This window comes from Talpa europaea, assembly GCF_964194135.1.
Source record: "Talpa europaea genome assembly, chromosome: 16".
NCBI lineage: Eukaryota > Metazoa > Chordata > Mammalia > Eulipotyphla > Talpidae > Talpa > Talpa europaea.
In genome coordinates, this window is record NC_140084.1 from 38,045,151 (window position 1) to 38,058,228 (window position 13,078).

The 13,078-nt window shown below is 58.7% G+C and overlaps 1 protein-coding gene across 1 annotated transcript; it reads left to right on the plus strand.

Moving 5' to 3' along the window:
* Positions 1–1,184: 1,184 nt before the first annotated feature.
* CCDC102A (coiled-coil domain containing 102A) lies at positions 1,185–12,674 on the plus strand (the record flags this gene model as incomplete). Its single annotated transcript, XM_084256795.1, has 8 exons — positions 1,185–1,772; positions 3,009–3,235; positions 5,357–5,465; positions 8,217–8,333; positions 8,651–8,860; positions 9,539–9,709; positions 10,676–10,779; positions 12,545–12,674. 8 exons carry the CDS (start codon positions 1,185–1,187, stop codon positions 12,672–12,674), a joined length of 1,656 nt encoding a protein of 551 aa, XP_084112921.1.
* Between the last annotated feature and the right edge of the window lie 404 nt (positions 12,675–13,078).

Genomic DNA, 13,078 nt, shown 5'->3' on the forward strand with positions numbered 1-13,078 from the left:
GTGTTGAGAGTCCCCCCAGTTGGCCTTTCAGAAAGGGGGGATGGCTCTCAGGGCAGGGCTTTAAGGGAACAGATACAGGCTCAGCCGAATGTCCTGAGCAGCTGCTGGTGCAGTCAGCATGAGCCACAATGGATGGAAAGTGAAGCCGTTGGAAGCCAGGGAGGGGCATGTGTCTCACTTATTTTAAAGGGGATGTGGCCCAGAAACAGAGCCCAGCAGTCAGTGTGGGGGCAGCGCACTCCACGCCCACCCTCTATAGACGGTTTATCTCCGTCAGACCCAGCACACTTGTGGGTTCACCAAGCCCTCACAGGTTTGCATTTAGGCTCCTGGATACTCTACCTGGTTCCACCCCAGGCGTAACCTTGCTGAGCCTCCCTGTCCTCTTCGGTGAATGGTGATCCTCTCCTTGGCACCTGTCGAGGGGAATGAACAAGATTTCACCTAAGGCCCTGTGCACAGCACCTGGCCTGCAGTTGGCCCTTCCCAAAAGTCACTGTCATTATGTCATGTACTGGGATTAAAAAGGTGGCCAGGAGCCAGCCCCTGCCTTCCAGGGTGAAGCAGCCTGGGGCAAAAATAAGGAACAGACAGGAACAATGAGAAATGGTAGCGGGAGGGTGGCTGGTGTAAGAATGGAGACCAGCAGGGGCTGCCCACTTGGCTTAAGGTGATCCTGGAGGACACCTAGGAGGAGGTGATTTTTTCAGATACAGTTTAAGGATGAGAAGAGTCCAGTGAGGCAAGAGGCAGGGAGGGGACTCCGGGCAACTGGGGGAGGGGAAGTAGTAGTGTGCGAGGTGGGACCTGCAGATCCAGGTCGAAAATCAGCTGCCACTGCTGCAGGGTGAGGAGACTGCTGGGGGGAAGTCAGGCCAGTGAGGCAGCCGTTGCAGGCTCTTGCAGCCTCACTGCCAGCAGACTGTTTTCTCTCCCCCTGTCTTTTTCCATCCTGTTTCCTCTGCTGGTCCTATCCTATGGCTACACATGGATAGTGGCCAGGGCCTAATAACACGGTTGTGTTCTCCCACAGGTCCAAGGAGGCATCCCCCAGCCGGTGACCAAGAAAACAGTGGACAGCGGGTGTCATCATGCGCCCTAGGGTCGCTTCCACTTTGCCTCTGTCCCCCCGCCCCTAAGTCTGGCCTCAAGTTCTAGGCCGGGCCCTCGATCAAGGAGGCACCATGAGCCACGGGGCGAGCCCCCGGCTGGCCGAGTCCCCACAGCTGTCCAAGGGCAGCCTCCTGACCATCCTGGGCAGCCCGTCGCCCGAGCGCATGGGGCCCGTCGACTCCCTGCCGCCCACGCCGTCCAGCGGCACGCCCTCCCCGGGGCCGCCGCCCGCCCTGCCGCTGCCCCCGACGCCCGCGCTGCTGGCGGACGGGGACTGGGAGAGCCGCGAGGAGCTGCGGCTTCGGGAGCTGGAGGAGGCGCGGGCGCGGGCCGCGCAGATGGAGAAGACCATGCGCTGGTGGTCGGACTGCACGGCCAACTGGCGGGAGAAGTGGAGCAAGGTGCGCGCCGAGCGCAACCGCGCGCGCGAGGAGGTGCGCCAGCTGCGCCAGCGCCTGGACGCGCTCACCAAGGAGCTGGCGGGCGCGCGGCGCGAGCGCCAGGAGGCGCAAGGCGAGTGCGAGGCCCGGGGCCGAGAACTGGCGCGGCTACGGGGCGCCCGGGAGGCCGCGGACAGGACGGAGGGTCCTGAGACCGAACCGGAGAGGGAGCACGAGCCGGTGCGCGACGTCGGGTCGGAGAGACCCCAGGGCAGCCAGGTGTGCGGTGGTGTGTGGGGTGGAGCTGGGTGCTTGGGGCTTCTGGCAGGACCTAGCTGTTGGGTAGAGAGGTGGGAGGTGCTGACTGGCCTGTGCCAAAGTGGTGGCTGCGGGGCTTAAAGGGGATTCTAAGGGCCTCGTCCTTGGGAGGTTTCGCTCACCCCAGGCTCTTCTGGGCCGGGCCCCGGGTCACCTCCCTTCCCATCTCCCTCACAGGGGACAGTCCCAGGTTCTGGCACTCGGTTTACTTCACACCCGAGGTGCCACAGAACCAGGGAAGGTCCCTTTGAGCAGGAGCAGGAACTAAAGGCTTGCCTGCAAGGCATCCATTAGTAGCAGAGCTGAATCTGCTCATTCTGTCCTGCTGCCAGGTATGGTGGCTGGAGCCCTGGGGTTGCAGCTGGAGCTTACTCCAGTCACTTCTGTGCTCTGTGTCCCAGGACATGCCCCCCATTTCCTCAGGTGGGGGGCTTTGGGCCAGGTGGCTTCCAGGGTCCCCACCCAGGTAGTCTGAGAAACAGGGGGAGAGAATCTCATTCCTCAGGGAGTCCTTGGACCCGCTCTGCGTGCAGATAAGGAAACTGAGGACCAGGGAGGGAAGAAACTGACTCAGACTCATGCGGAAAGGCTGGTGGGAGCTGTCAGGCTGGAAGAGAGGCCATAGGTGCCTCAGATTTGTGGTCAGAGAAGGCCTCCTGGGGCGGGCAGGGGCAAGAAGAGGCTGGCGGGGGGAAGGGGCTCAGCATCCACAGCCTCCTGTCTGGGAGCTGATTCTACTCACAGGTGCCATCGTGCTCTTAGGCACATCTTTTTCCATGTCCCCTCCCCTGCGCCTTAGTGTTTGCACCTGACAGTGGGATCTTAGAACTGCAATTCCTTTTGAAAGAATATTGTCCTTATCCATTTTGTAGGATCCAGAGCGTAGGAATCCCTGCTTCAACAGTTGCTCACAGCAGTCCCCCACTGTGTGACTGCATACTGCTGGTGACACCGAGCTTACACCTATCCTGGGGTACAGGAAACCTCGCTGGCTGACTGTGCAGCTCCAGGAGGTGCAGGGGAAGGTGTCTCTCCCGCTCCGAGGGTGGCGAGGCAGGCAACAGAAGGGGAAGTGGTGACTCAAAAGGGCCATGCACCTCGCCCAGGGTGACCCGCAAGCTGTGGGCCTGGTGAGGTCATGAGGAAGGCCAGGCTGGCTCGGCAGCCATGATCCAGCCTCCACCTTGGTCCCCACAGGAACTAGAGCTGGTGGAGAATCTGCTGAAGAGCAGACCAGAGGAGCCCGAGGGCTGCTGGGAGGCACGCAGTGTGGGAGCCGGAGGCCCCCGGGGCAGCGCTGGCCGCCAGGAACGCAGCCGGCTGCCCTGGGAGGACGCGGTGGCCACCGAAGAAGATGCCTCCAAGTTGACCGCCCTGCGGCTGCGGCTGGATGAGTCCCAGAAGGTGCTGCTCAAGGAGCGAGAGTGAGTGCCGGGGGCAGGGGTGTGGGGCGGGGTGGCAGCCGGGCCACCCAGGGCACCCCCAGAATCAGAGTGAAATTCCAGGTCGTGGTATGTAAGACTCGCTGAAGGTGAACGGTACCGTTGGGCTCAAGTCTCAGAACTTCAGCGCGCTCGACCCAGGTACCCAGTGCAAGTTTGTTGCTGTCACCGATGTGTTGCTTTAATCCAGACCATAGGCATCTGCTCTGGGTCAGGCACTGTGCTCCGCAGTGAGGGTCCAGATGCGAAGAAGACAAAACCCCTGCCTTCCTGGAGCTTACGTGCTGATGCGGGAGAGCGCGTGGGCAAAGGTTAAGGCGGGGGAGGTTAAAAGGGGGCAGCTGGGTTGTCGGTTCCAGGCGCGTTGAGTATGAGGTGGCAGGAGGCAGCCGGATACCTGAACGAGGCGGGAGCCCAGAGACATTTGGGGGCTGGAGGTGAAAATGCGAGTCATCAGTAAATAGATGATATTGAAGCCCGCGAGCCCAGTGAGAGGAGAGAGGGAGGTCAGGATGGGGCTCTGCAGCCCCCCATGTTTACAGGCTGGTTCAAAGAAGAGAGAAGCAGCAAAGAGGCAAAGCAGCCGGTGAAAAGACAGGGAAACCAGGAGAAACTTCCTCCGTGGGGCAGGTGAGACGAGGACTGAGCACTGGGAACGGGGAGGTTGCCAGGCAAGCCTCAGTACAATGAATATTCATAGCACCCCCTTCTCCAGCCAGAAATGAAGTGCAGAGATCGCAGAGCCTCTCTACACACATAATGTCCTTTTCAAGCCAGCATAACGCCTTTGGGCAGATGAAGGCAGAGGTCAGGGTGACGCTTCAAGAAGCACCACAGGTTGCCCGCAGACCGCCGGAAGCTAGGGGAGAGCACGGGACGGGTCGCCCTTCCAGCCCTCCGGAGACACCAGCCCTGCCCACCCCGGTGCCTCCAGCGCTGGGAGACGGTACATTTCTGTTTAAACAAAACCAGCACACACAAAAGCAACGCTAATGTACTCACTCACCTAGAAAGCAGAAAGCAAAGGAAGTCAGAACTGTGATGTGGAAGCGCCTGCCGAACATGGCCCCACGAGCAGAGCCACGCGGGGCAGTCAGAAGAGCCATCGCTGCAGATACCCACACAGCATGGACCCCGAGGCCGGGGCTGTGCTGACGCTTTGTGTCTCCTGGCCCCGTCCCTCCCAGGACAGCGAGGAAAGCTGCCGGTGTAGGTGTGTGGGGCTGGCAACTCAGACACACGTGGGAAGTTCCGAGCAAAGCCAAATGTGATTTTCCCTCCATTTATACAGTGATGATGTTCTTGGAAAGTTCCGTTAGTACAAGTCAGATGGGGCTCCTGGGCTCGGATCGCTTTCACCCCCAGGATTCCAAGGGGCTCATTCCCACAGGATAGGATGTCCTGAGAGCTGCATTTAGTGGTCCCCGCCCACTCAGTGACCCCCTCAGTCATCCTGATCATCAGAACACCCCTGTGGATTTCTAGCAGGCTCCTAGAAGGTGACGCTGTCTCCTCCGGGAATCCCCGCGTTAGAGGCGTGAAAGTGAGACTCAGGAAGAGAGAGCAGCAAGGTGCTAGGGCATGAAGCCCACCACGCTGCGGTATAGTGATAAGCAGGCCATTAGTTGAGCACCTAATGTATGCCAGGGCCAGGCACCATGCCTATTACCCACAGCGCCACGTTCATGTTCCAGGCAGAACATGGGCATCCCACCGGCTTCTCCTCCAGGAGCCGCTGGGCAGTGTGTTCCAGCTCTGCTGTCCGCAGAACCCTGTGTTCAGACCAGGCCTGACAGGGACCCACCATCCATCAACCAAGACCTGAGGTCACATTTGGCAGATGAGCCCAAGATCTGGAGAGAGGGAGGCACTTGCCTGAGGAAGACCAGTGCTTTGAGGACCTGATCACTCCCCTACACTGAGAGCTGGGCACTGCAGTTGTGTATGTGTGGGGGGTGCGCTTCCACTATGTCTGCCACACAGTGCAGTGTCAGAGCCTTGAATGCCGAGGCAAAGGATTTGAGATAGGCAGACTATACAAGAACTCTGAGTGGAGGGTTCTGATTGAGTCATCACCATGTGTGTCCCCCCTCTTCTCCCCAGGGACAAGCTGGCACTGAGCAGGAACATTGAGAAGCTGGAGGGAGAGCTCAGCCAGTGGAAGATCAAGTACGAAGAACTGAGCAAGACTAAGCAGGAGATGCTCAAGCAAGTGAGTCTTGGGAACCAAGGATGGCTTCCTGGAGGAAGCAGCATTGGCTTGTTGAATTTCAATTCATTGCCAAACACCAGCTCTGGGGGCGAGGGGGAGGCCAACAGTAACCAGGCGGATAAATTTATAAGCTATGAAGGAGTCAAAACAGAATAAGAGATGGGATGGTGGGTCAGGAGAGGTCTCTCCCAGAAGGTGGTGTCGGAAGTAAAACCTAAGGTGATTAGAAGAAGCCATCCTTGGGAGAGGTGGGGGCAGAGTGCCTGGCAGCAGTCACAGCAAATGCACAGGTCCTTTGGCCAGAACAGACCTAGAGTGTGGTGGAAGAGACGCCAGTGTGATTGGAGGATAGTGAGTGGCAGATGAGGTCATAAGAGGACCTTAATATTGCAGGGCCCTGCAGATCAGAACAGAGGAGAGACTCATTGTAGCTTTGGGTGCTACAGGCCTGGGTTCCTCCATACTCAGCCCATCCCTTCACCTCCCCTCCCACCTTGCTCCCCTTTGTTCACTATGCTCCAGGGATGGTGACCTCCTTTGTGTTCCTCAGACGCACATGAGGCCCCCTGCGGTACTTAAAACCTCATGGCAGCTAAGGAGGCTGATTCCCCATCTTACAAATGAGAAAAAATTGAGGCTCCAGATAGGATCCCACCACCCTAATGGGGGGACTCAGGGCAGGCTGAGGTCTGGCGCCTCCTGTCTAGGGCCACCAGGGGGCGCCACCACCCAAAAAAATCCAGGCTGTGTTGCCAGCCCCTAGGAGGATCACAGACCGCTGGAAGCTGCCCTGGAAGGGACTCCTCTTACGGTTGAATCTGAGATTCTCAGACCCCACTCACCCTCCTGAATCAGAGTCTTTGGGTTTGGATCCAGAAATCTGTCATCTTAATCTTTTCCAATTGCATAACTATTTGAAGAAAAGTGAGTAACACAGGAACGTGCTGCCGATGAACACATAAAGATGAGGATTCCCTTGTGTCTGCCTGCCTCCCCTCCGCACTATGTATTTAAGGCTCAGGGCGTCGTCGCATGGAGCAGTTTTGGGGCTGTCCTGCTGTACAACAGGGAATCTGCCTTATCTTAAATGTGCCCTGGGCTCATTCTGACGCAGGCCCATATTCAGATCCACTGCGTGTGTTCTGCCCGCGTACACTGAGGGCGCCGTGTCACGGTCATACAGGGATAAAGGCACACAGAGGGCCTCCCTGGTGGCGCAAGGGGTTAAGCACAGCACTGTGAAGCTCTCCACAGCTTCTGCTGCACGAGTTCCATCTCCGGCTGGCCAAGGAGGTGACCCACGTGGCGCAGCAGACCTCTCCTGACTCGCCCGCTGCTCCCCTCAGCAGTGTATTTCAGTCAGTCTGCCTGTTCTGCTCTGGTGAATCCTCTCATCCCCCTCCCCCGCACCTCTGGCCTGTACCCCAGCTGTTGTATACATAAATCTAAAGAAAAAAAAAGGCATGGGGAAGAGACAGGAGGCACCTTCTTTAAGTAGGGAGGGGACACTTAGGCCAAGACATGGGAGAAAGGTCAGTCTGGCAAAATAGTGTGTGTCAAGCAGAAGGAGTCACCCGTGCAAGGGCCCTGGGGTGGACAAGAATGCGGTGTGAGGCTGCCCCTGGTGGAGCAGCTGTTGAGCGCTGGGCTGCAAAGCTGCCCGCAGCCTCTGCAGCACCGGTTCGATCCCCGGCTGCCGGGGAGGGTCCCACATGGCGCGCAGACCTCTCCTGCTGGGCCCCAGAGGTGCGGGGGAGGGGGATGAGAGGATTCACCAGAGCAGAACAGGCAGACTGACTGAAATACACTGCTGAGGGGAGCAGTGGGCGAGTCAGGAGAGCTGGGCTCTCAGCAGTGTATTTCAGCCGTCTGCCTGTTCTGTTCCCTGCTCTGGCTCTGGTGAATTCTCTCACCCTCCTGCGCTTCTGACTGTACCCAGAACTTGTATGAATAAATAAATCTTTAAAAAAAAATAATAAGGAATGCAGTGTGCTGGGGAATAGAAAGGAAGGCACAGCCCCTGGGGCATAGTGAACAGAGGGGAGCGATGTGGGAGGGTAGGTTGAGAGGTGGGCCGCGTCCAATCATACTGGGCCTGTAAAACCACAGAAAGTAAGGAACTTGAGGTTGGGGATATGATTGAATTTATCTTTTTTTTTTAAGATTTTATTTATACATACAAGAACTGGGGTACAGGCCAGAGGTGTGGGGCGTGAGAGGATTCACGAGAGACAGAGTGGGGAGCAGAACAGGCAGATCTACAGAAATACACTGCTGAGGGGAGCAGCAGTGAGACAGGAGAGGTCTGCTGCACGATGTGGGTCACCTCTCTGGCCAGGGATCCAACTCATGTTGCAGTGGCTGCAGATAGCTTCATGGTGCTGCATCTTAACCCCTTGTGCCACCAGGGAGGACCGTGAATTTATCTTTTTACAAAGCTCCCTCTGGGCTGCTGTAGAAAATAGGTTGACGGGGGACCAAGATGCTGTAGAAAATAGGCTGACGGGGGACCGAGAGCAGTCACTGGGGGGCTAGGCAGTAATAAAGTAGGTGAGTGATGATGTGAGTGGCAGAAGTAGTTAGCTTCAGGGTTGGCTTGGATATCCAGAGGCCTACAGTCGGTGCTCAATAAATGCAGCTACTATACACAGACTGCTTGCTGAGTGCTCCTGAGCCAGTACCCGTGCCCTGGAGCTGGCTCTGGGATCTAGCGAGTGGTCCCATGTGACCATAGTGGATTGTATCCTGCAGCTCAGCATCCTGAAGGAGGCCCATCAGGATGAGCTGGGCCGCATGTCTGAAGACCTGGAGGACGAGCTGGGGGCACGATCCAGCATGGACAGGAAGATGGCTGAGCTGAGGGGTGAGGTGAGGCCCCCTGCGGTACCTGGGGTTTGGGGAGCCAGGGGCCCTGCCTCCATCAGCCAGTCACTGGGGAGGACTCAGGAAGAACCAGGACTGTGCCTGAGGGTACCCCAGTCTGCAGGGGGAAGGCCTCCCACACACAGGCCAGCAGCGCCCTCACATCCTGCGCTGGGGAAATAAGCCCAGGTTAATTATAGCTGCCGCAGCTGGACCTGCTTCCTGGAACCAAAAATGGCCACAGGATGGGGGGAGGGGGCTCCCAGCCCTGGCCCTTCCTGCCCCCGCCTGTGGAACCCTCACCCTGTCTTGCCCTGTTGCAGATGGAGCGGCTGCAGGCAGAGAACGCAGCCGAGTGGGGTCGCCGTGAGCGGCTGGAAACGGAGAAGTTGGGCCTGGAGCGGGAGAACAAGAAGCTGCGGGCACAGGTCGGGGACCTGGAGGAGGCGCTGGCCCGGCGGCGACGGCAGACAGCCAGCGCCCTGGACTGCGACCTGCGGGCCAGCCAGGCTGCGCTCTTCGAGAAGAACAAGGTGGGACATTTAGTGGGGTGGCCAGGGCTGGCGTGGACCTGCCTTCCCATCCAGCCAGAACAAACCACCTGCTGCTGGACCAGCTCAGCCCCCAGGGCACCCGGGACCCCTGAAGTAACAACTAAAGGCAGAGGCATGCCATGTGGGCCGGGCCGGGTGGTCATTGCAGTAGCTGCATTTATCAAGCACCCACTGTATGACAGGGCTGGAGGTCAGTGCAGGTGTGAAAACTGAGGCTCGGAGAAATGGCGGAACTCAGAGGGGGCATCTTGCCAGCCACTCCAGCTCCCGACCTCCTAACACCCATGCTGAGTCCCTCCCCACACCCGGGACTTTAAGTGTTGCACACATACTGAAGTCTCCAGACCTCACCCCCTGGCCCAGAAATCCTGACTCTTAGCTCGGTGGCACACTGGACATAGTCACCAGGCACCCCAAAGTTACACATCCAGAACGGAGCCACTGACTCCATCCACGATCTTCTCCCCTCGTTGCAGCCTCCTCACCTCACCAGATGGCTCCTCTGGCCATCCCTGCTCACATCTCCACTGCTGCTGTTTCAGTGGGCGGGGAGATGCAGGGACAGGGAAGAGCCAGCACCCCTAGAACTGCCTGACCACGTGGACACCCTAGCACATGCCCTCCAAACTGAGCCCTCCCCGCCTCTGCCCCCTGCAGGAGCTAGCAGATCTGAAGCATGTGCACGGCAAGTTGAAGAAACAGTTCCAGGAGAAGGTGGCAGAGCTGGCACATGCCAACCGGCGGGTAGAGCAGCACGAGGCAGAGGTGAAGAAGCTGCGGCTGCGGGTGGAGGAACTCAAGAAGGAGCTGGCCCAGGCCGAGGATGAGGTGAGCACTCCCTGGGGTGCGGTAGGAGTGCTCCTGCAAAGCACTCCTATGAGCTCCATGCCAGCTTCCCAGTGCTCCCTCTCATGAGGTGCCCAGGCTAGAGAGGGAGGATGGGCAACAGGTGGGTGGTAAAGAGGTGTAAGGGTCGAAGAGCGAGAAGACGACTGGACAGACGAGGGGGCGGGGTGAGGAGGTTAATGGACGGGGGAGTGGGTGGATGTGTGGTGGCTGCACAGGAGGACGGAAGGTAACTCCAGTAAGTGATGGCCGGGGGGGGGGGGGGGGCATAGGTGCAGGTAGGTGAGAGAAGGAGGGAGGACACGTAAAGATAGAACGAGAGGGGTGCCTGAGGGGAGACTAGATGAAGGAGGGAATGGATGAGTGTGTGGGGGGGTGGTGGATGGATGTTTGCTCGGGTGAAGGGAGATGAATGGAGGGAGGGACTCCTGGGAGATGGTGAACGGTGCATGGGTGGGTGGGATATACAGGTGTTTGGAAAGATGGGTGACTGAGGGAATGAGAAAGATGGAGAGAGAACTGTGGATCAGTGGATGAAGAATGAATGGCAGAGAGAAAGGACAGAGGGATGACAGATGTGAAGACGGGTGTGTCTGCGAGATGGACAGACAATGCGTGGGAGGCTGAAGAGAGTAGCGGATGGTGAGCTGGAGAGTGGGCCTCTCCATGGGCAGAGGAATATCCCCATAGACAAAAGGCCAGATGGAGAGACCCCCCGGGATGTGGTTTGATGTTGGGTCAGTATCTTGGGGCGTCGGAGGAACAGCAGGGATGGAGAGGAGCGGAAGGGATGCATCCCTGGATGAAGCGAGCCTTGGTCTAGGCCTCAAAGGAGAGACAGGGACTGCTCCCCGGGGAGGCTTAGTGGGGCGGGTCCCAGGGAGATGGCTGGCCAGGCTGGCCCAGCCCAGGGTGACCCCTGTGCTCTTGGCCCTGCACACTCCCCAGCTGGATGAGGCCCACAACCAGGCACGCAAGCTGCAGCGGTCGCTGGACGAGCAGACAGAGCAGAGCGAGAACCTGCAAGTGCAGCTGGAGCATCTGCAGTCCAGGTGGGCCCCGGGAAAGGGAGTGGGTACAGGGATGGGGGCAGGGGTCGCAGTTCCTGCGGGAGGACCCCAAAGTTGGGTACGGGAGAGGATACATAAGGACGAAATCCAGGTGCCCTGGGGCCAGAATCCTGTCCCCTCCGGGCAGGAAGGGCCAAGGCCAGGAAACCAAGGAAGGGGAGCACAGGAAGTGAAAGCAGCTGGGAGGCCTGAATTGTGGCCCGAGAGCAGGAAGGGCTGCCAAAGAGGTCAGGCCCAAGTTGGGGAGTGGGGGAGGGCTAAGAGGTAAGGGGAGTTACTGACAAAGAAAACGGTGCCCCAGGGCGCCTGGGCTGTGGTCACCCGGGCTAGCTGGGAGCTCCGGGGTCAGAGAGCACGGACCATACGAGGCTCTGGCCCTGACGGCAGGAGCATCGTCACCACGGTGCTGGCTCTTCCTGGGCCTGGGCATCCTCTTCCTTCTCGGAGTGGAGCCTGGACCCCTTGACCAGCTGCCTGCGTGGTGGCATCCTGGCTCTTCACTTACAGCTGTGTGGTCTTGGGCCATTTGTTGACCTCTCTGTGGACAACAATGCTTGCTCTTTGGTGGGACAATTAAACAAGCTTATAAAAGTACCTGGCATGGTAAGTGCTGAGTAACTGTCAGCAGCTGCTGCTGCTCTTGCTGCTGCCCCGGGGAGAAAGGGCTTCTATTTGAGCCCCATACTATGTTACAGGGACCACACTCCTTTGAGAGAAGAAAATCTGGGGAGGACTGACAGATGAGAAAACTAAGGCGCAGAAGGATAAAGCCTTTCCTGGCCACACAGCGGAGTAATGAGGCCAGATCAGATCGCTCCCTGCCATAGGTGCCCTGATTTCCTGAGCAATTACTATGTGTTGCTGTGTGCCGAGGCTCTGTAGCTAAGAATCCAGGCTTGGGGCCAGACCTCACAGCTCTGTGACAGGGCCCCCCGACACTCAGTTCCCCCAGCAAGGCCCGGAAAGGGTGCTTGGGGCCAGGCACACTTCCAAGTCAGGGCTGTCTCTGGCCAGCTCTGCCCACGCCGGTCCCCGCCCCAGCAGACACCCCTCAAAAGGCCGCTGAGCACTCTCTTCAGGGCCATCAACTCCCAAAATGGACCCACCAACTCTGTAGCTAAGAAGTGCGTAGCTGAGAAGTGCTTGGGGTGGGGGTGGGGGGGCGGCGGGTCGCGCCAGGACCGATGCTCATTTTATTTCCCAACTTTTTGCGCTTTAATGTTCCGGGGATAGCTCACTAAATCACGGCACAGTAATGGAGCCCCCGCCTGTGCCCCTCCCTGGCCGTGTTAATAATTCATGCCTTCCAGTAAGATGCGGCCAGGGCGCCACTCCTGGGGGATGGGCCTCTCCTCCACCCGCCCTTCTCAAGAGAAGTGTGCCTCGTAAATTTTGGCTTTAGGAATTTTCATGCAGGGAAGAACTGGGGCGGAGCACTTCCTCACCAACATGGGGGTGGAGGAGACTCAGACGCCCCACCCCAGACTCTCGCCCGGTCTGGGGTTGGCATCCCCACAGAGAGGCCGCAAGGCAGCTGCTGCAGTCAGCACCTCGGCCCATGCCCTGCTGCCTGCGGAGCCTTGGGCAGGTTACCAAGAAGACTCTGTGCCTCGGTCTCCTTATCTGTAAAATGGGGGTGACAGGAGCACCTCCCTCATTTCAGGGGCTTCTCGGAGGATGATGTGAGATGAGGTGCCTAACTGCTGCCAGCACCCCCATCCTGACCTCCTGTGCCCTCACCCCACAGGCTCCGCAGACAGCAGCAGAACGCCCCCCTCTTCGGGAAGATCCGCAGTGCTCGCTTTGGCACGGAGGAGACCGGGGATGGAGCCAGTGACCTGGATGAGGACGAGGATCTGCAGATCCAGGTGGCCTAGAGCCCCCCCAGGCTGGGCAGGCCAGCCAGCGGCCACAGGCCCCCCGGTTCCAGGCTGAGTGGCCACTTGAATGGATGTGGGTGCCCGTGCTCGCTCTGGGCGCAGGCTCTGCTCCCTGCCACGGACCACTTCCTTCTCTCCCAGGGCGGCATCAGTGGTCTCACCCCCGACACCCCAAGGCAGGGGAGCTACGGCCTATGTTTTGTATATGCACACACACACCCGGGGTCCCTGGACCCATCTGATTTTATAAACACAGGACCACTTCACAGCCCAGTCCAGAAACACCCACCCACCGAGTCCCTTGCTGCAGGGGAAGAAGGGATGTCAAGGGAGGACTACTAGGGCCCCAGTCTGGGCTCAGGAACCGGGCAGAGGTTGTTCATAGTATGATGTGATAAACT